General features: G+C 56.4%; 1 protein-coding gene across 3 annotated transcripts in view; it reads left to right on the top strand.

Annotated features, from left to right (window-relative positions):
* The window catches only part of BOP1 (BOP1 ribosomal biogenesis factor), a 93,548-nt gene that overhangs the window by 7,139 nt on the left and 67,680 nt on the right, over positions 1–18,729 (top strand). For all 3 annotated transcript variants that reach the window (XM_032693202.1, XM_032693210.1, XM_032693206.1), the window contains exon 3: positions 2,713–2,823. In XM_032693202.1, the coding sequence (XP_032549093.1) occupies positions 2,713–2,823 (111 nt within the window). The remainder of the gene's footprint in view (positions 1–2,712; positions 2,824–18,729) is intronic.

Here is an 18,729-nt window from a genome sequence, read left to right as displayed (position 1 = left end):
CTTATCCCGGAATTCCCCGTCAGCTTCCAGCAGATTTTTTTTTTTGGGGAAAAGTGGATTTAGTGTGTGTGGGGGGGGATGTGCTCAGTGCTTCCCAGGCTGGCTCTCTCCAGGTGTTCCAGTGAGGAATGTCCCACCTGAGCTCCGCCCTGATTCCCCAGAGAAGCTTTTGGGAAGGGTTTGGACCTTCCCAGGGGACACATTCCCAATCCCTGCTGTGCCAGGGGGGGATTCTCCCGCAGGAATCCCGCCTGGAGAGCCCGGGGGGGGGGGGTGCTCTTATCCCCCCCTACCTGCCAGACTGGGAGGCTGAGCATTGCTGGGAGCAGACTGGGAGCGCTGGAGAGGCTCCGAGGGCACTTCCAGAGTGAGGGAGAGGGAGAGGGGAGGGGGGAACCCGGGCATGGAAAGGATGGAAACTCAAGCTCCGAAGTCCTCGCGCGGAGCCAAAAGCCTGGAAAAAAACTTATCTCGCGACCTGCCACCTCCCCCCCCCCCTTTTCCCCTTTTTTTTTTTTTTTTTAATAAAGGCCTTTGTTTTCTCGGTAATCCCATCCCCTTGGCGGGCCGGGATTTTCCAGGCCCGGGAGCTGCTGGGAGGGGACCGGGAGGGGATCGCACACCCAGCGGCTCCCCCTGGGGACGGAGAGAGAGCCGGCGCTGCTTTTCCGATTATCCCAAAAAATCCTCCCGTAAACCCGGCCCCGCAGGGCCCTGCTCCCCCCCACCCCACCCCTCCCTCCACCTCCCTGCTCCTGGAATCGCTTTTCCAGGGAAGGAACCGGAGTTGTCCGGGCACCCCCGCGGTTATCCCTGTCCCAGCCGGGAATCGGTTCCCTCCCGGAGATCCCGGAGTTGTCCCTGCACAGCAGGAGCTCCTCCAGGAGAAAAAAAGCTTGGGATGATCCCAGGGATAGAGGCTGAGATGGGCTCCTGCAGCTCCCAGTGTGGAATCCATCTGGGATAGTGGGAATCTCCCTGTCTGCACCAGGATCCTGCCCCGGCCTCATCCGGGCGTCCTCGGGGAGGGACAGGCTGGATCCAAATGTGCTTCCAGACCCAGCAGTGCCTCTGGATCAGGCAGGGGGGGGTCACTGTGGGCTTTATCCAATCCCAAACTCTTTGGCTGGCGGCTCTGGAGTCGTGGAATCTTGGAATGGTTTGGGTGGGAAGGGACTTGAGGATCATCCAGTGCCACCCCTGCCATGGGCAGGGACACCTCCCACCATCCCAGGGTGATCCAACCTGGCCTGGGACACTTCCAGGGATGGAGCAGCCACAGTTTCTCTGGGAATTCCATCCCAGCCCCTCCCCACCCTCCCAGCCAGGAATCCCTTCCCACTATCCCAGCTAACCCTGGGAAGCCATTCCCTGTGTGCTGTCCCTCCATCCCTTGTCCCCAGTCCCTCTCCAGCTCTCCTGGAGCCCCTTCAGGCCCTGGAATGTGCTCCAAGCTCTCCCTGGATCCTTCCCTTCTCCAGGTGAACATTCCCAGCTCTCCCAGCCTGGCTCCAGAGCAGAGGGGCTCCAGAGCCCTTGGAGCATCTCCCTGTCCCCTCTGGATTCACTCCAGCAGCTCCACATCCTTCAGGAATGTTGGACCCCAGAGCTGGAGGCAGCTCTGCAGGGGGAGGGTCTCACCTGCCATCCCCTGGGATGGGATCAGAAGCAACAGGGACGAGGCACAGCCGGGAAAATTCTCCCTAGGGAAGGCTGATCCCAGGGAAGGCGTGTTCTTTCCCATGGGAGTGGTGCAGCCCCGGGATGGGATCCGGGGAGGTCGGGACACCTCTGTCCTGGAAAACACTCCCAACATGACCAAGCGGGATCCCATCCCAGCCATCCTGATCCAGGCTGGGGTCAAGCTCTGCCAGGAGCAGGAGGTTGGATTGGGGATCTCCAGAAGGTTCTTTCCGGGTCTGTTTTCCATGATCTGAGTTTCTGTGGATTCTGGGGCTGTGCTGGCTCCTCATCCTCGGCTGTTCCTGTCTGAGTGGAGCTCCAGGGAAGCTCCTGTTCCCATCCCACCGGGATCCCCTGCAGCTTGGGGGATTCATCCCTTTCCCTTCTCCTTTCCCTTCTTTCCTTTCCCTTCTTTCTTCTCCCTTCTTTCCTTTCCCTTCTTTCCTTTCCCTTCTTTCCTTTCCCTTCTTTCCTTTCCCTTCTTTCCTTTCCCTTCTTTCCTTTCCCTTCTTTCCTTTCCCTTCTTTCCTTTCCCTTCTTTTCTTTCCCTCTCCCTCTCCCTTTCCCTTTCCCTTTCCCTTTCCCTTTCCCTTTCCCTTTCCCTTTCCCTTTCCCTTTCCCTTTCCCTTTCCCTTTCCCTTTCCCTTTCCCTTTCCCTTTCCCTTTCCCTTTCCCTTTCCCTTTCCCTTTCCCTTTCCCTTTCCCTTTCCCTTTCCCTTTCCCTTTCCCTTTCCCTTTCCCTTTCCCTTCTTCTTTCCCTTTCCCTTTCCCTTTCCCTTTCCCTTTCCCTTTCCCTTTCCCTTTCCCTTTCCCTTTCCCTTTCCCTTCTTCTTTCCCTTTCCCTTCTCCTTTCCCCTTTCCTTCCCTTCCCAAACCTTCCCTTCCTTTCCCTCCCCTTTTTCCTTTCCTCTTTCCTTTCCCTTCCTTTCCCTGCCCAGCCGAGCTCTGGGATGTGTTGAACCAAACATTCCCAGAGTCTCCTGGTGGGATCTCACCAAACTGCTTTTTTTTCCCCCTCTTTATTTTCAGGCCAAAGGGACTCCCGGGAAGAGAAAATCCCTGGAGGATGATTCCCCATGGGAGGGAAAGGAGGATCTGCTTCCCCAGAACGAGTATGAGGACGACAGCTCGGATGAAGAGGTAGGACCCGCTGGAATGGGTCGGTTTTTTAACGTGGAAATGGGATAAAAGGGATTGATTTCGTGTGCAGGGAAGGGAACGGGGCTGGGAAGGGGCTGGAGAACTCCTGAGGGAGAAAAGGGGGATCGGGGGGGACCTCCTGGCTCTCCAGAACTCCCCGAGAGGAGGAAACGGCCTCGGGGGAGGTTTAGTTGGGATACTGGGGAAAATCCCTCCTGGGAAGGGGCTGCCCAGCCCTGGATCCCCATCCCTGGGGGGATGGAGCATCCCTGGGGAGGTGGCACTTGGAGACACGGGGATGGTTGGACCCCCCTCGGGCTCAGAGGGCTTTTCCCGCGTCAGTAATTCCGCGATTTCCCCGTGGGAGCCGCGGGGCTCCGGGATGTGGCCCCGGAGCAGGGAACGGCTCCGGGGGAGGCTTTTCCAGGTGTTCAGGAGGTGTCGTGGGGTCACAGCCCCCTGCCCCGGGGCCCTCCCAGGGAGCCTCTCCCGGGGGGGGTCAGGTGTCGGAAAAAGCTTGGGAAGAGCCGGCGTGGGAGATTTCGGGAGGCCTGGAATGCTCCCGGGGCTCGGCCGTTCCAGACAAACCTTCTCCCGCCGGCTGGGAAATCCATTAGCGGGGCCGTGGGGGCGGCTGGATCCCGCTCCAGGCCCTGGGAATTCGGTTCACCTGGAAGGGCACCGGGAAGCCTCATCCCCGAGCGGGACAAAGGCTCGGAGGAGGCTCTGGAATAGTCGGGAATCTCTCCTCCTGCCTTCCCCGGGAAGGGACGGTGGGGGGGGGGGGGGGGGGGAAAGGCACGGGCAGGGCTGGAGAGGGAGGGAATGCCGGGAATAACGGGAATGTCGCACCCAGGGGTTGGGATGGGAGCGATGGGAGAGGAGGGAGCGGGGTCCTGGCTGCTCCTGGAGAGCTTTTGGGCATCCTGGAAAATCCAGGGGGTCTGGGATTGCAGTACCTGGTGTTTTTAGGGATGCCCTGCTCCTGGAAAATCCAGGGGCTCTGGGATTGCAGTGCCTGGTGTTTTTAGGGATGTCCTGGTCCTGGACAATGCAGAGGGTCCGGATGTCCTGTTCCTGGACAATCCAGAGGCTCCAGGATAGTGGTGCCTGGTGTTTTTAGGGCTGCCCTGCTCCTGAAAAATCCAGGGGCTCTGGGATTGCAGTGCCTGGTGTTTTTAGGGATGTCCTGTTCCTGGACAATCCAGAGGGTCCGGATGTCCTGTTCCTGGACAATCCAGAGGCTCCAGGATTGTGGTGCCTGGTGTTTTTAGGGATGTCCTGTTCCTGGACAATCCAGAGGGTCCAGGATTGCAGTGCCTGGTGTTTTCAGGGATGTCCTGCTCCTGGACAATCCAGAGGGTCTGGGATTGTGGTGCCTGGTGTTTTTAGGGATGCCCTGTACCTGGACAATCCAGAGGGTCTGGAATTGTGGTACCTGGTGTTTTTAGGGATGTGTTGTAACTGGACAATCCAGAGGGTCTGGGATTGCAGTGCCTGGTGTTTTTAGGGATGTCCTGTTCCTGGACAATCCAGAGGGTCCAGGATTGCAGTGCCTGGTGTTTTTAGGGATGTGTTGTAACTGGACAATCCAGAGGGTCTGGTATTGTGGTGCCTGGTGTTTTTAGGGATGTGTTGTTCCTGGACAATCCAGGGGGTCTGGGATTGCAGTGCCTGGTGTTTTTAGGGATGTCCTGTTCCTGGACAATCCAGAGGGTCCGGGATTGTGGTGCCTGGTGTTTTTAGGGATGTCCTGTTCCTGGACAATCCAGAGGGTCCAGGGTTGTGGTGCCTGGTGTTTTTAGGGATGTCCTGTTCCTGGACAATCCAGAGGGTCCAGGGTTGTGGTGCCTGGTGTTTTTAGGGATGTCCTGTTCCTGGACAATCCAGGGGGTCTGGGATTGCAGTGCCTGGTGTTTTTAGGGATGTCCTGTTCCTGGAAAATCCAGAGGGTCCAGGATTGCAGTGCCTGGTGTTTTTAGGGATGTCCTGTTCCTGGACAATCCAGAGGGTCTGGGATTGCAGTGCCTGGTGTTTTTAGGGATGTCCTGTTCCTGGAAAATCCAGAGGGTCCAGGATTGCAGTGCCTGGTGTTTTTAGGGATGTCCTGTTCCTGGACAATCCAGAGGGTCCAGATGTCCTGTTCCTGGACAATCCAGGGGGTCTGGGATTGTGGTGCCTGGTGTTTTTAGGGAGGTCCTGTTCCTGGACAATCCAGGGGGTCTGGGATTGCAGTGCCTGGTGTTTTTAGGGATGCCCTGCTCCTGAAAAATCCAGGGGGTCTGGGATTGCAGTGCCTGGTGTTTTTAGGGATGTGTTGTTCCTGGACAATCCAGGGCGTCCAGGATTGTGGTGCCTGGTGTTTTTAGGGATGCCCTGTTCCTGGGCAATCCAGAGGGTCTGGGATAGTGGTGCCTGGTGTTTTTAGGGATGTCCTGCTCCTGGACAATCCAGTGGGTCTGGGATTGCAGTGCTTGGTGTTTTTAGGGACGATCCAGAGGGTCTGGGATTGCAGTGCCTGGTGTTTTTAGGGATGTCCTGCTCCTGGACAATGCAGAGGGTCCGGATGTCCTGTTCCTGGACAATCCAGAGGCTCCAGGATTGTGGTGCCTGGTGTTTTTAGGGATGTCCTGTTTCTGGACAATCCAGAGGGTCCAGGATTGTGGTGCCTGGTGTTTTCAGGGATGTCCTGCTCCTGGATGATCCAGAGGGTCTGGGATTGTGGTGCCTGGTGTTTTTAGGGATGCCCTGTTCCTGGACAATCCAGGGGGTCCAGGATTGCAGTGCCTGGTGTTTTTAGGGATGTGTTGTTCCTGGACAATCCAGAGGGTCCAGGATTGCAGTGCCTGGTGTTTTTAGGGATGTGTTGTAACTGGACAATCCAGAGGGTCTGGTATTGTGGTGCCTGGTGTTTTTAGGGATGTCCTGCTCCTGGACAATCCAGGGGGTCTGGGATTGCAGTGCCTGGTGTTTTTAGGGATGTCCTGTTCCTGGAAAATCCAGGGGGTCTGGGATTGCAGTGCCTGGTGTTTTTAGGGATGTGTTGTTCCTGGATTATCCAGAGGGTCCAGGATTGCAGTGCCTGGTGTTTTTAGGGATGTCCTGTTCCTGGATTATCCAGGGGCTCTGGGATTGTGGTGCCTGTTGTTTTTAGGGATGTCCTGCTCCTGGACAATCCAGGGGGTCTGGGATTGCAGTGCCTGGTGTTTTTAGGGATGTCCTGTTCCTGGACAATCCAGGGGGTCCAGGATTGCAATGCCTGTTGTTTTTAGGGATGTCCTGTTCCTGGGCAATCCAGAGGGTCCAGGATTGCAATGCCTGATGTTTTTAGGGATACCCTGTTCCTGGACAATCCAGAGGGTCTGGGAATGTGGTGCCTGGTGTTTTTAGGGATGTCCTGTTCCTGGACAATCCAGAGGGTCCAGGATTGCAATGCCTGATGTTTTTAGGGATACCCTGTTCCTGGACAATCCAGAGGGTCTGGGAATGTGGTGCCTGGTGTTTTTAGGGATGTCCTGTTCCTGGACAATCCAGAGGGTCTGGGATTGTGGTGCCTGGTGTTTTTAGGGATGCCCTGTTCCTGGACAATCCAGAGGGTCCAGGATTGCAGTGCCTGGTGTTTTTAGGGATGTCCTGTTCCTGGACAATCCAGGGGGTCTGGGATTGCAGTGCCTGGTGTTTTTAGGGATGTCCTGTTCCTGGACAATCCAGGGGGTCTGGGATTGCAGTGCCTGGTGTTTTTAGGGATGTCCTGTTCCTGGACAATCCAGGGGGTCTGGGATTGTGGTGCCTGGTGTTTTTATTGATGTCCTGTTCCTGGACAATCCAGAGGGTCCAGGATTGCAGTGCCTGGTGCCTTTAGGGACTCCCTGTTCCCACTCCAGTCCCTGTGGAAGGCGCTGGCCCTTCCTGGAGGTGGGATCAGGGGCCCACCTGGGCTGAGCCGGAGCCGCCGCAGCCCCCGGGTCTGGAATAGAGATTTCGGGAGCGGGGAAATAAATGACTATAGAAAACATACACTTGTGTAATGTCTCCAGCAAAACCCCCCAGCCTTTCATGCAGGAATTCCAAGGTCTCTCTCCCAGCTGGTCCTGCTTCAGGGCCCCGGTGGGGGGAGCTGATTCCGAACCTGTTGACATCAGAGCTGCTTCCAGTGGCTTTTGTTCCTTGTTCCCCATTCCCTGCCTCCCTCCCTCCCCTCCCTCCCTCCCCTCCCTCCTCCTATTTATCTCTTCCCCCAGATCCCTGAGGCTTCTGCTTCCTGCCTTTGGGATGTGACACCGGGGGCGGGAGGGGGGGACACAGCAGGGACAGTCTGGACGCACGTGGGGCCGGGAAAAAAAACCCTGGGATTTGGGGTTATCCCGGGATTTGGGGCTTTGTGGGGACCCGCCGCAGCCCAATTAACAGGGAACCTCATCCTGATTAATCCGCCTGCCCTGGATTTCACCTGGGCACACAGGGCAGGGAGCTGTGGGGGGAGTTTTTGGGAATAACCCGTGGCTGGGCCGTGGGGGCAAAGTGGAGAGTGTTTTTTTTTCCTGGGAGATGGAAAATCTGATCAGTGTTGGCCTGAGTTGGGTGGAATTATCGGGATTTCGGGGCACTAATCCTCGGCGTTATTGAGACCTGAGGGAACGGCTGGAGCTGTGCCAGGGGAGGCTCAGGTGGGATGTTGGGGAAAATCCCTCCTGGAAGGGGCTGCCCGGCCCTGGAGTCCCCCATCCCTGGGGATGTGGCACTTGGGGACAGGGGGCAGGGCTGGGATAATGGCTGGACCCTGATCTCAGAGGGCTTTTCCACCCTAAATAATTCCATGGGTCCCGGGGCACAGCCCCAAAGCTGCCAGAGCTCCAGGAGCACTTGGGCAGTGCCCTCAGGGCTCGTGGGCATTCCAGGGCTGGGAGCTGGCAGGACATGGCAGTGGTTTGGAACAGGACCTTGGATTTGGGGTGGAACACCCGTGAGGGTGGAGGGTCCTGAGTGACCCCTCTGTGACTGGCAGTGCCATCCCTGTGGATGTGCCAGCCCAGGGAAGGGCTGTTTGGTGTCCCTGTCCCCCTTGGCTCCTTCCCCACAGGTGACAGTGATGGGTGCTGATCCATCCGGGATCACCCCGTGGGATCACCCTGTGGGATCACCCCTTGGGATCACCCTGTGGGATCACCCCGTGGGATCACCCCGTGGGATCACCCCGTGGGATCACCTTGGGCACAGCTCGGGGTGCTCCCAAACTCCCCTTGGCCTGGCTTCAATTTCCAATGGCTTCCCAGGGTTAGATGGGACATTGGGAAGGGATTCCTGCCTGGGAGGGTGGGGAGGGACTGGCATGGAATTCCCAGAAAAACTGTGGCTGCCCCATCCCTGGAAGTGCCCCAGGCCAGGTTGGATCACCCTGGGATAGCAGGAGGTGTCCCTGCCCGTGGCAGGTTTGTTGGAACGAGCCGATCCTTAAAATCCCTTCCCACCCAAACCACTCCGTGATCCCCTGATTCCGTGGGGCATCCCTGGAAGCGCCCGGGGCCGGTTTGGACGGGGCTTTGGAGCAGTTTGGGCTCGTGGAAGGTGTGTCCCGTGGCAGGGGGGGTGGAACGGGGCGATCTTTTGAAGTTCCCTTCCCGCCCAAACCGGCCTGGAATTCTCTCCAGACCGGGCACCTGCCCGCCCGAGCCGGCGGGACTTTGGGAAGCGCCGCATCCCGGCGCTGTCCCGGCGCTGTCCCGGCGCTGTCCTGGCTGTCACTCAGGGCCGTGCCTGGCCCGCCTGCGAGCTCGGCAGCCGTTTAATCCCGGGCCTGGCCCGGCGCTCCTGCCCCCGTGCTGCGCATTCCCTGCTCCCGGAGCGCTCCCGGCTCCGCTCCCGCTCCTCTCTGGCAGCCGCCGGAGCCGCGCTGGCCCCGCGCCCGCCGCGCAGAGACACAACACAACAAAAGCCCCAAATAATCCCCTTCCTGGCGGCCCGCGGCCCGCCCCCCTCTCCCCCCGCCCCGTTCCCCCCGGGGGCTCATTCCGCGGGGTGGGAAGGGTGGGTTTCCCCGGGAGAAGCATCCCGGCCCCCTCGGAGCATCCCGGCCCGGCGGGAGCATCCCGGCCCGGCCCCGCGGAGATGGCCACGGCCACGAGCCTCGGCGGGAGGAAGCGGTTTCGGGCCTTTGTGTGGTGCCGTTTCCTCCCGCAATGACTATTCCATCTGGCCGGGGGCTGCCTTGCCTGGCCGGGGGGGCTCGGGGGGGGGCTCCGCGCCGTTCCAAGCCCACTTCCCTCCTCCGCAGCGCAGCTGAGCCGGCCGGGGAGGGGGGGGGGAGCGGGATGAGGGAGCTCTTCTTTCAGTAGCTGATTAGCCAAGAGAGGGGAAAAGCTCTCCAGCAGAATGTGCTGCTGGCAGCGGCTCCGGGGGCGGACGGGGGGGGGGATATGGAGTGCGGCCGTGCGTGCGCTTCCCGCCGGCCCTGGCTCCGGAACGCGCCCCGGGATCGGCCCCGATCCCCCCCCTCGGCGGGTCCGGCCCGGCCCCCGCGCGTACCTGGCACCCAGGGGTGACAGGAGGGGTCTGGGGGGACGCTGAGAGCGTTGGGAGCGGGAGAAGGAGGGATCCCGTGGGTGCTCGGCCGCGCGGGCACGGCGGGATGGGATCCCCGGCTCCGGCGGGATCGGCGCCGCTCCCGTGGGGCGGGTGGGAGGTTTGGGCTCCTGGCTCCGCTCCCGGCCCCCAAAAACTCCTGGATACCCCAGGGCACGGCCTGGCGGGGTGTCCAGCCCCATCCTGGAGCTCCACCGCCATAGCCTGGGATCCCCCTGAGCTTCCCAGGAGAGCCGTTCCCAAATCGTTCCCAAACCATTCCCAAACCATTCCCAGATCCGTTCCGGCTTGCTCAGGTGCTGCTGGATTTAACACCTTTTCCTTTCCTGCCCTTTTCTGTGGAGGGGGAAGTACATGCACACATCCAGCTGTTGCTGTGGCCTTCCCAAAATGAGCCTGTTCCCATTTTGGGAGCACCCAACGCGCTGCAGTTGGTTTGTCCATGGAGAAGGGAGCCGGGAAGGAGCTCTGGAGAGAGCCTGGAATCCAGGTGACCGTGTCACCCCATCCCACGTTCCCTGGGCTGCAGGATGTGGGGCAGGGGCAGCACGGGCTCTTCCTACTTTCCCAAGGGATCCGTCGCTCCCAGAAACAAAGTTCTTGGGAAGTACCTGTTGGAAGTGTCCGTGCAGGGCCCGGCATCGGGAAGGAGCTGGGAACGGGAGGCAGGAGGGGCCTCCAGCTGCAGGAATTCCCTTCTGAGAAGAGGTTGGGAGAGGAGAAGGAGCTGCTGAGATGGACAAGGGGGATAATCTGTGGCCTGGGGGGGGGAATCTGTGGATGAGGAGATGTGGAAAGACGAAAGAGAGACGAGAGGAGGCGAAGCGGGGGCTGAGAGGACACAACAACAGGATGTCCAAGGGGGGGGAAGAGTGGACAAGGTGGAAAGGCATCGGATTTAATCCCGGAATGGCGGGACCGGGACACGCTCCCCACGCAGCCGGATTGTCTTTCACCCCCTGGCCCGTGGATCCCGTGGCCGGGAGGTGCCGGCGGTGCCAGAGGCTTCCAAACATCCCCAGGCTGATGGGAATAACAAGAACATCTGGAGGCTGCAGCCTCTGGAAATCCATCCCGGGCTCTCCTGGATCTGCATGTCCAGGGCCGTGCCCGGGGCGACGGGAGCACCTTGGGAGAGGGGACGGGAACAGCCAAAGGCCGGGGAGTGGGAATTTGGGAGGAGGGAAGGATCGTCCCTCCAGGCTTTGGGCAGATGCCACCCCCCAAGGTCCTCCAGCCTTTGGGATTCCAGTGGATTTCCCAATAAAAGGCTCCGGAGGGGCTGGCACAGAGACCTGCAGGTGGAAAGGCCCCAGCTCCGTGTCCCTGCTGTCCCTGCCTGCTGTCCTTCCCTGCTCCCAGGAAAGGGGTGGGAGCTCTGGGAACCGACCCCGGGGTGGCCTTTTGGTGCTGCCTGGTGGCTCCACGGGATCCTTGTGGGATTTTGGGCCCATCCAGGGGGGGAAGTGGCAGCAGGAGGGACTCAGGCACTCGCTCCCTCCCTGGTGTTCACAGTCAGAAGGGAAAACTGGATCTCCCATCTCATGGAAGGTGGGAAAACAGCGGGGGGGGGGGGGTGTCCAGAAGGTGGGAGAACTGGGGTTGGGAAGTGGGAGAACCAGGGCTGGAAGGTGGAGAACTGGGGCTGGAAGGTGGGAGAACCAGGTCTGGGAAGTGGGAGAACCGGGGCTGGAAGGTGGAGAACCAGGTCTGTGAAGTGGGAGAACTGGGGTTGGAAGGTGGAGAACTGGGGCTGGAAGGTGAAGAACTGGGGCTGGAAGGTGAAGAACCAGGGCTGGAAGGTGGAGAACCAGGGCTGGGAAGTGGGAGAACCAGGGTTGGAAGGTGGAGAAGCGGGACTGGAAGGTGGGAGAACCAGGGCTGGGAAGTGGGAGAACCGGGGCTGGAAGGTGGAGAACCAGGGCTGGGAAGTGGGAGAACCAGGGCTGGAAGGTGGGAGAGCCGGGGCTGGAAGGTGGGAGAACCAGGGCTGGGAAGTGGCAGAACCAGGTCTGGGAAGTGGGAGAACCAGGGCTGGAAGGTGGAGAACTTGGGCTGGAAGGTGGAGAACCAGGGCTGGAAGGTGAAGAACCAGGGTTGGGAAGTGGGAGAACCAGGGCTGGGAAGTGGGAGAACCGGGGCTGGGAAGTGGAGAACCGGGGCTGGAAGGTGGAGAACTGGGGCTGGAAGGTGGAGAACCGGGGCTGGGAAGTGGGAGAAGTGGGGCTGGGAAGTGGGAGAACCAGGTCTGGGAAGTGGGAGAACCGGGGCTGGAAGGTGGGAGAACCAGGGCTGGAAGGTGGGAGAACCGGGGCTGGGAAGTGGGAGAACCGGGGCTGGAAGGTGGAGAACTGGGGCTGGAAGGTGGGAGAACCAGGTCTGGGAACTGGGAAAACCGGGGCTGGAAGGTGGAGAACCAGGGCTGGAAGGTGGAGAACCAGGGCTGGAAGGTGGAGAACCAGGGCTGGAAGGTGAAGAACCAGGGCTGGAAGGTGGAGAACCAGGGCTGGAAGGTGAAGAACCAGGGCTGGAAGGTGGAGAACCAGGGCTGGAAGGTGGAGAACCAGGGCTGGAAGGTGAGAGAACTGGGGCTGGAAGGTGGGAGAACCAGGTCTGGGAAGTGGGAGAACTGGGGCTGGAAGGTGAGGAACCAGGGCTGGAAGGTGAAGAACTGGGGCTGGAAGGTGAAGAACTGGGGCTGGAAGGTGGAGAACCAGGGCTGGAAGGTGGAGAACCAGGGCTGGGAAGTGGGAGAACCAGGGTTGGAAGGTGAAGAACTGGGGCTGGAAGGTGGGAGAATCGGGGCTGGGAAGTGGGAGAACCGGGGCTGGAAGGTGGGAAACCCGAGCCCTGGGTTTTGGGGGGGTTTTTTTTTGCCCAAAACCGGCCCTTCCAGGGCCGGCTCGTCCCTTCCCGGGCTGGCACAGGGGGATGGGAAGGAGCCGGATCCACCCCCCCCCCATCCCGAGGGTCCCTCCCTGGGGACATCCCAGAGGAGGCAGATCCGGGGAGGGGAGTCACGGCCCGGGGGGGGGGGGAAAGGGAGATCCGACCCTGCAAATCATCCACTGCGAGGGGGAAAAAAAAACTACCCAAAAACCCCCCAAAAGCAGCGCGGTGGCTGCGGCTCCTGGGCTGCCCCAGACTTGATATTTGAGGCGCTCGTGGAGCGGCTCCGGCGGCGGCCGGACAGGCTTTTTCCTTCGGCAAGGAATGACATCACCCCAAACACTGAAACCATCAGTGAAACATCAGCTCCCTGAACCCGGAAGCCGAGCGAGAACCCACAACAACTTGTGGTTGAGGAGTGGAACACTTTGCCTTCGGGCTTTTTTTTTGATTCTTTTTTTTTTAGTCCCCCCCCCTTCCCGCTTTTTTTTTTTTTCCTTCATCTTTTTTGTTTTTCCTTCTTTTTTTTTTTTCTCTTTCTCTGTTTTTTCCTTCTCGTGCTGTTTTACTTTCTCTTTACTTTTTTCTTCTTTTTCTTCTCTTTTTTTTTTCCTTACTTTTTTTTTCCCTCTTACTGCTTTTTTGCTTCTCGTTCTTTTTTTTCTCTTTTTTTTATTACTATTTTGTTTATTATCTTTTTTTTTTTTTTTTTTTTTAATAACTTTTGAGTTTTTCTTCTTTTTTCCCTTTTTTTTTCTTCTCTTTTTGAGTTTTTCTTTTTTTCCTTTTCTTTTTCGAGTTTTTCTTTTTTTCTTCTCTATTTTGAGTTTTTCTCTTTTTTTCTTTTTTTCTTCTTTCCTTTTTCCTTCTCTTTTTCTTACTTCTTTTTTTTAGTTTTTCTTTTTCCCTTTTTTCTTCTCTTTTTTCCTTCTTTTTGAGTTTTTTTCTTCTCTTTTTTTTCCTTCTCTTTTTTGAGTTTTTTTCCTTCTCTTTTTTGAGTTTTTTTCCTTCTCTTTTTTGAGTTTTTCTCTTTTTTCTTTTTTTTTCTTCTTTCCTTTTTCCTTCTCTTTTTTTCCCTTCTTTTTTGAGTTTTTCTTTTTCCCTTTTTTCTTCTCTTTTTTCCTTCTTTTTTGAATTTTTTCTTTTTTTTGTTTGTTTTTCTTCTTTTTTGAATTTTCTCTTTTTTCTTTATTTCTTCTCTCCTTCTTCCTTCTCTTTTTTTTTACTTCTTTTTTTAGTTTTTCTTTTTCCCTTTTTTCTTCTCTTTTTTCCTTCTTTTTTAGTTTTTCTTTTTTTTGTCTTTTTTCCTTCTTTTCTGAGTTTTTCTTTTTTTCTTCTCTCCTTTTTCCTTCTCTTTTTTTTTTTACTTCTTTTTTGAGTTTTTCTTTTTCCTTTTTTTCTTTTCTTTTTTCCTCCTTTTTTTGAGTTTTTCTCTTCTTCTTCTCTCCTTTTTCCTTCTCTTTTTTTTCCCTTCTTTTTTGAGTTTTTTTCTTTTTTCTTCTCTTTCTTCTTCTCCTTTTTCCCTTCTTTTTTTGAGTTTTTCTCCTTTTTTCTTCTCTTTTTTCTTCTCCTTTTTTCCCTTCTTTTTTGAGATTTTCTCTTTTTTCTTTTTTCTTCTCTTTCTTCTTCTCCTTTTTTCCCTTCTTCTTTGGTTTTCTCTTTTTTCTTCTCTTTTTTCTTCTCCTTTTTTTTCCCTTCTTCTTTGAGTTTTTCTCTTTTTTTTTTTTTTTTCTTCTCTCATTTTTTCCTTCTCTTTTTTCCCTTCTCTTTTTTTCCCTTCTTTTTTAAGTTTGTCTCTTTTTTCTTTTTCCTTCTCTTTTTTCTTCTCCTTTTTTCCCTTCTTCTTTGAGTTTTTCTCTTTTTTCTTTTTTTTCTTCTCTCATTTTTTCCTTCTCTTTTTTCCCTTCTCTTTTTTTCCCTTCTTTTTTAAGTTTGTCTCTTTTTTCTTTTTCCTTCTCTTTTTTCTTCTCCTTTTTTCCCTTCTTCTTTGAGTTTTTCTCATTTTTCTTTTTTTTTCTTCTCTTATTTTTTCCTTCCCCTTTTTTTCCCCTCTCATTTTTTCCCTTCTTTTTTAAGTTTTTCTCTTTTTTCTTTTTCCTTCTCTTTTTTCTTCTCCTTTTTTCCTTCTTTTTTGAGTTTTTCTCTTTTTTCTTTTTTTTTTCTTCTCTTATTTTTTCCTTCTCTTTTTTTCTCTTCTCTTTTTTCCCTCTATTTTGAGTTTTTCTCTTTTTTTTTCCCTCTTTTTTTTTCCCCCCACTGGCTCCCCCTCTCCGTGCTGGCTCCGCTCCCATCCCAACCTTCCCTGAAGGGAGCTGGGACAGCTCCTGCCATCCAGGGGGCTCATCCAGCCCCATTCCCAGATCCCACCGGGAATGTGGGCCGCGCCAGGCCTCGTGTCCGTGGCACAACAGGGCAGAGCATCCAGAGGCTTCCCGGGGCTTTGGCAGTGCCGCCTCATCCCGTGTTCCCTCACGTTCCCTCTTCCCGGGGCTGCTCCGTTGGCAGGGTGGGCTCCGTGCCAGGGGAGGCAGGAATTGCCTGTCCCAAATCCAGGCCGGACACAGCCAGGATTTCCCTGGCTCCAGGTCAGCTCCAGGAGTCTTGGAGCACCTCTGGCTCTGCTGGGATCCCTGTGGATAATGTTATCCTGGTGGGATCCTTCTGGACAGTGTTATCCTGCTGGGATCCCTGTGGACAGTGTTATCCTGCTGGGATCCCTGTGGACAGTGTTATCCTGCTGGGATCCCTGTGGACAGTGTTATCCTGCTGGGATCCCTGTGGGCAGTGTTATCCTGGTGGGATCCCTGTGGACAGTGTTATCCTGCTGGGATCCCTGTGGACAGTGTTATCCTGCTGGGATCCCTGTGGACAATATTATCCTGGTGGGATCCCTGTGGACAGTGTTATCCTGGTGGGATCCCTGTGGACAGTGTTATCCTGCTGGGATCCCTGTGGGCAGTGTTATCCTGGTGGGATCCCTGTGGACAGTGTTATCCTGGTGGGATCCTTGTGGACAGTGTTATCCTGGTGGGATCCCTGTGGACAATATTATCCTGGTGGGATCCCTGTGGATAATGTTATCCTGGTGGGATCCTTGTGGACAGTGTTATCCTGGTGGGATCCCTGTGGACAGTGTTATCCTGGTGGGATCCCTGTGGACAATATTATCCTGGTGGGATCCCTGTGGATAATGTTATCCTGGTGGGATCCTTGTGGACAGTGTTATCCTGGTGGGATCCCTGTGGGCAGTGTTATCCTGCTGGGATCCCTGTGGATAATGTTATCCTGGTGGGATCCCTGTGGACAGTGTTATCCTGGTGGGATCCTTGTGGACAGTGTTATCCTGGTGGGATCCCTGTGGACAATATTATCCTGGTGGGATCCCTGTGGATAATGTTATCCTGGTGGGATCCTTCTGGACAGTGTTATCCTGGTGGGATCCCTGTGGACAGTGTTATCCTGGTGGGATCCCTGTGGACAGTGTTATCCTGGTGGGATCCCTGCCTTTCCCTGTGGATAGTGTTATCCTGGTGGGATCCCTGTGGACAGTGTTGTCCTGGTGGGAGCCCTACCTTTCCCTCTGGACAGTGTTATCCTGCTGGGATCCCTCTGGGCAGCGTTATCCCGGTGGGATTTGCACCGTGGATCCCCAAACCCGGAGTGACCCGGAAGGTTTGTGCCCCACACCCTCAGAGCCAGGGAAAGGCATTCCAGCCTCCTCTGTTCCTGCAGGGATGGCAGGGCCATGCTGGCAGAGGCCTCCCTCTGGAATGCCAGGGATCCTGCTCCAACATCCTTCCCTCTGAAATGCCAGGGTTCCTGCTCCGACATCCCGTCCCTCTCCGGAGGAGCCACATTCCAGCGCGGAAGGGACCCGGGATCGCCGCCCTCCTGCCCAGCTCAGGGCTGGCCTTGGCTCCCTCCTCCCCTTCCCAAATTTGGGGGGGTCTTGGAATCTGTGGATCTCCAGGCCTGAGGCTCTGGCTGCTGTTCCAATGTCCCACTTCATCAGGCCCCGCTCCGGGTTCCGGGAATGTGCGGAGGAAGCGGAGGCTCCGGGCCGGTTCCGGGGGCCGGGTCGTTCCCGGGGCTCCTGCTCCAGCCCGGAGATGATTCCCCTCAAACTGGGAACACGTGGAGCAGGGATTGGCTGCCCCTTCCACCGGATACTTTGGATATTTGCAGGAGGGAAGGTTTGGAAATCTCTTTTCCACTCCCGGCGGCGGCGTCCGGTGGTTCCCGATCCCGAATCTCCTCCTCACGGGGTCCCCACTGCCCGGCTGGGGGGGAACTGGGATCCCACCATGGAGCACCCACGGGAAATGTGGGATGTGAGTCCATAGAGCACCCACAGGGAATGTGGGATGTGAGTCCATGGAGCACCCACAGGGAATGTGGGATGTGAGTCCATGGAGCACCCACGGGGAATGTGGGATGTGCTGGGGAACCCTCCATGGAGCACCCACAGGGAGTGTGGGATGTGAGTCCATGGAGCACCCACAGGGAATGTGGGATGTGAGTCCATGGAACAACCACAGGGAATGTGGGATGTGACTCCATGGAGCACCCACAGGGAATGTGGGATGTGGTTCCATGGAGCACCCACAGGGAATGTGGGATGTGGCTCCACGGAGCACCCACAGGGAATGTGGGATGTGACTCCATGGAGCACCCACAGGGAATGTGGGATGTGGCTCCATGGAGCACCCACAGGGAATGTGGGTCCACAGAGCACCCACAGGGAATGTGGGATGTGACTCCACGGAGCACCCACAGGGAATGTGGGATGTGAGTCTGTGGAGCACCCACAGGGAATGTGGGATGTGAGACCATGGAGCACCCACAGGGAATGTGGGATGTGAGTCCATGGAGCACCCACAGGGAATGTGGGATGTGCTGGGGAACCCTCCATGGAGCACCCACAGGGAATGTGGGATGTGCTGGGGAACCCTCCATGGAGCACCCACGGGGAATGTGGGATGTGCTGGGGAACCCTCCATGGAGCACCCACAGGGAGTGTGGGATGTGAGTCCATGGAGCACCCACAGGGAATGTGGGATGTGAGTCCATGGAACAACCACAGGGAATGTGGGATGTGACTCCATGGAGCACCCACAGGGAATGTGGGATGTGGTTCCATGGAGCACCCACAGGGAATGTGGGATGTGGCTCCACGGAGCACCCACAGGGAATGTGGGATGTGACTCCATGGAGCACCCACAGGGAATGTGGGATGTGACTCCATGGAGCACCCACAGGGAATGTGGGATGTGGCTCCATGGAGCACCCACAGGGAATGTGGGATGTGACTCCACGGAGCACCCACAGGGAATGTGGGATGTGAGTCTGTGGAGCACCCACAGGGAATGTGGGATGTGAGACCATGGAGCACCCACAGGGAATGTGGGATGTGACAGGGAGAGAGTTTGGGTGTCGCTCTCACCCGGAGTCCGGTCTGGCCTGTAGTGTCCGTGGTGTCCAGGAGATATTTTTGGGAATGTTCCCGGCTCTGCTGTGGTGACCGTAGGTTCCAAGGGCAGTTCTGGCAAACGTGGGGTTCGTGTCCCTCTGTGTTTGTTTTTCTCCATCGATCCACGGAGGGCTCTCGGCACAGGGATATTCCGGAGCCGGCCCGCGCTCCCCCGGGAGCTCCGGAGCAGCCGGTGCCCGTCGGATTCCTCGGAGCTCACGTCAGCTGGGTGGATCCGGGCTCCCAGGCCAGGAAGGAGCAGTGGCCAGACAGTCAGGGCTGCTGGGAACAGCTCCTGACTCAAGTGGAAAACAGCCCCGGCACCCGGATTTCCCTGGAATAAGGAGGCGACCTGGGCATGGAAACAGTTATTCCCAGCAAAGACCTCAGGTTGTGCCAGGGGGAGGCTTAGGTAGGATACTGGGAATATCCCTCCTGGGAAGGGGCTGCCCAGCCCTGGATCCCCATCCCGGGGGGGATTGAGCATCCCTGGGGAGGTGGCACTTGGGGACACGGGTGGGGCTGGGGGATGGACTCGGTGGGCTCTGAGGGATCTTCCAGCCTCGGGAATTCCGTGATTCCGTGGCTTTGCCTTCGGAGATGCGGTCTCAGGAGGCTTTTAAGGCGTTAAAAGTGACCAAAAAAAAAAAAAAAAAGGACCCGTCGAACTCCCCAAACCGCGACCAAACCTCGGCAAAACAGGTGGAAAAACGTTTTAAACAGTTCATTTGGAAAACAAGGATAAAACACAAATGGCGTCGGTTTTCTTAGCGATTACACGAGTTGTAACGACGTAAAATTAAGGAGGTAAACTGTGATTTCATAAAAAAGAACTCGCAGCCAAAAAAAAACAAACAAAACAACCCCAAAACAAACCCCGGACCCGCCCAAACCCCGAGCCCTGGTCCCCTGGGGTGGCTTTGTCCTGGGTGCTGCCTGAGGATGGGGGACGCTGGGGAGAACAACCC

Source organism: Chiroxiphia lanceolata, chromosome 1, assembly GCF_009829145.1.
Source record: "Chiroxiphia lanceolata isolate bChiLan1 chromosome 1, bChiLan1.pri, whole genome shotgun sequence".
In the NCBI taxonomy this organism is placed as follows: domain Eukaryota; kingdom Metazoa; phylum Chordata; class Aves; order Passeriformes; family Pipridae; genus Chiroxiphia; species Chiroxiphia lanceolata.
Note: the sequence above shows the minus strand (reverse complement) of the source record. Positions and strands in the feature narration are given on the sequence as shown.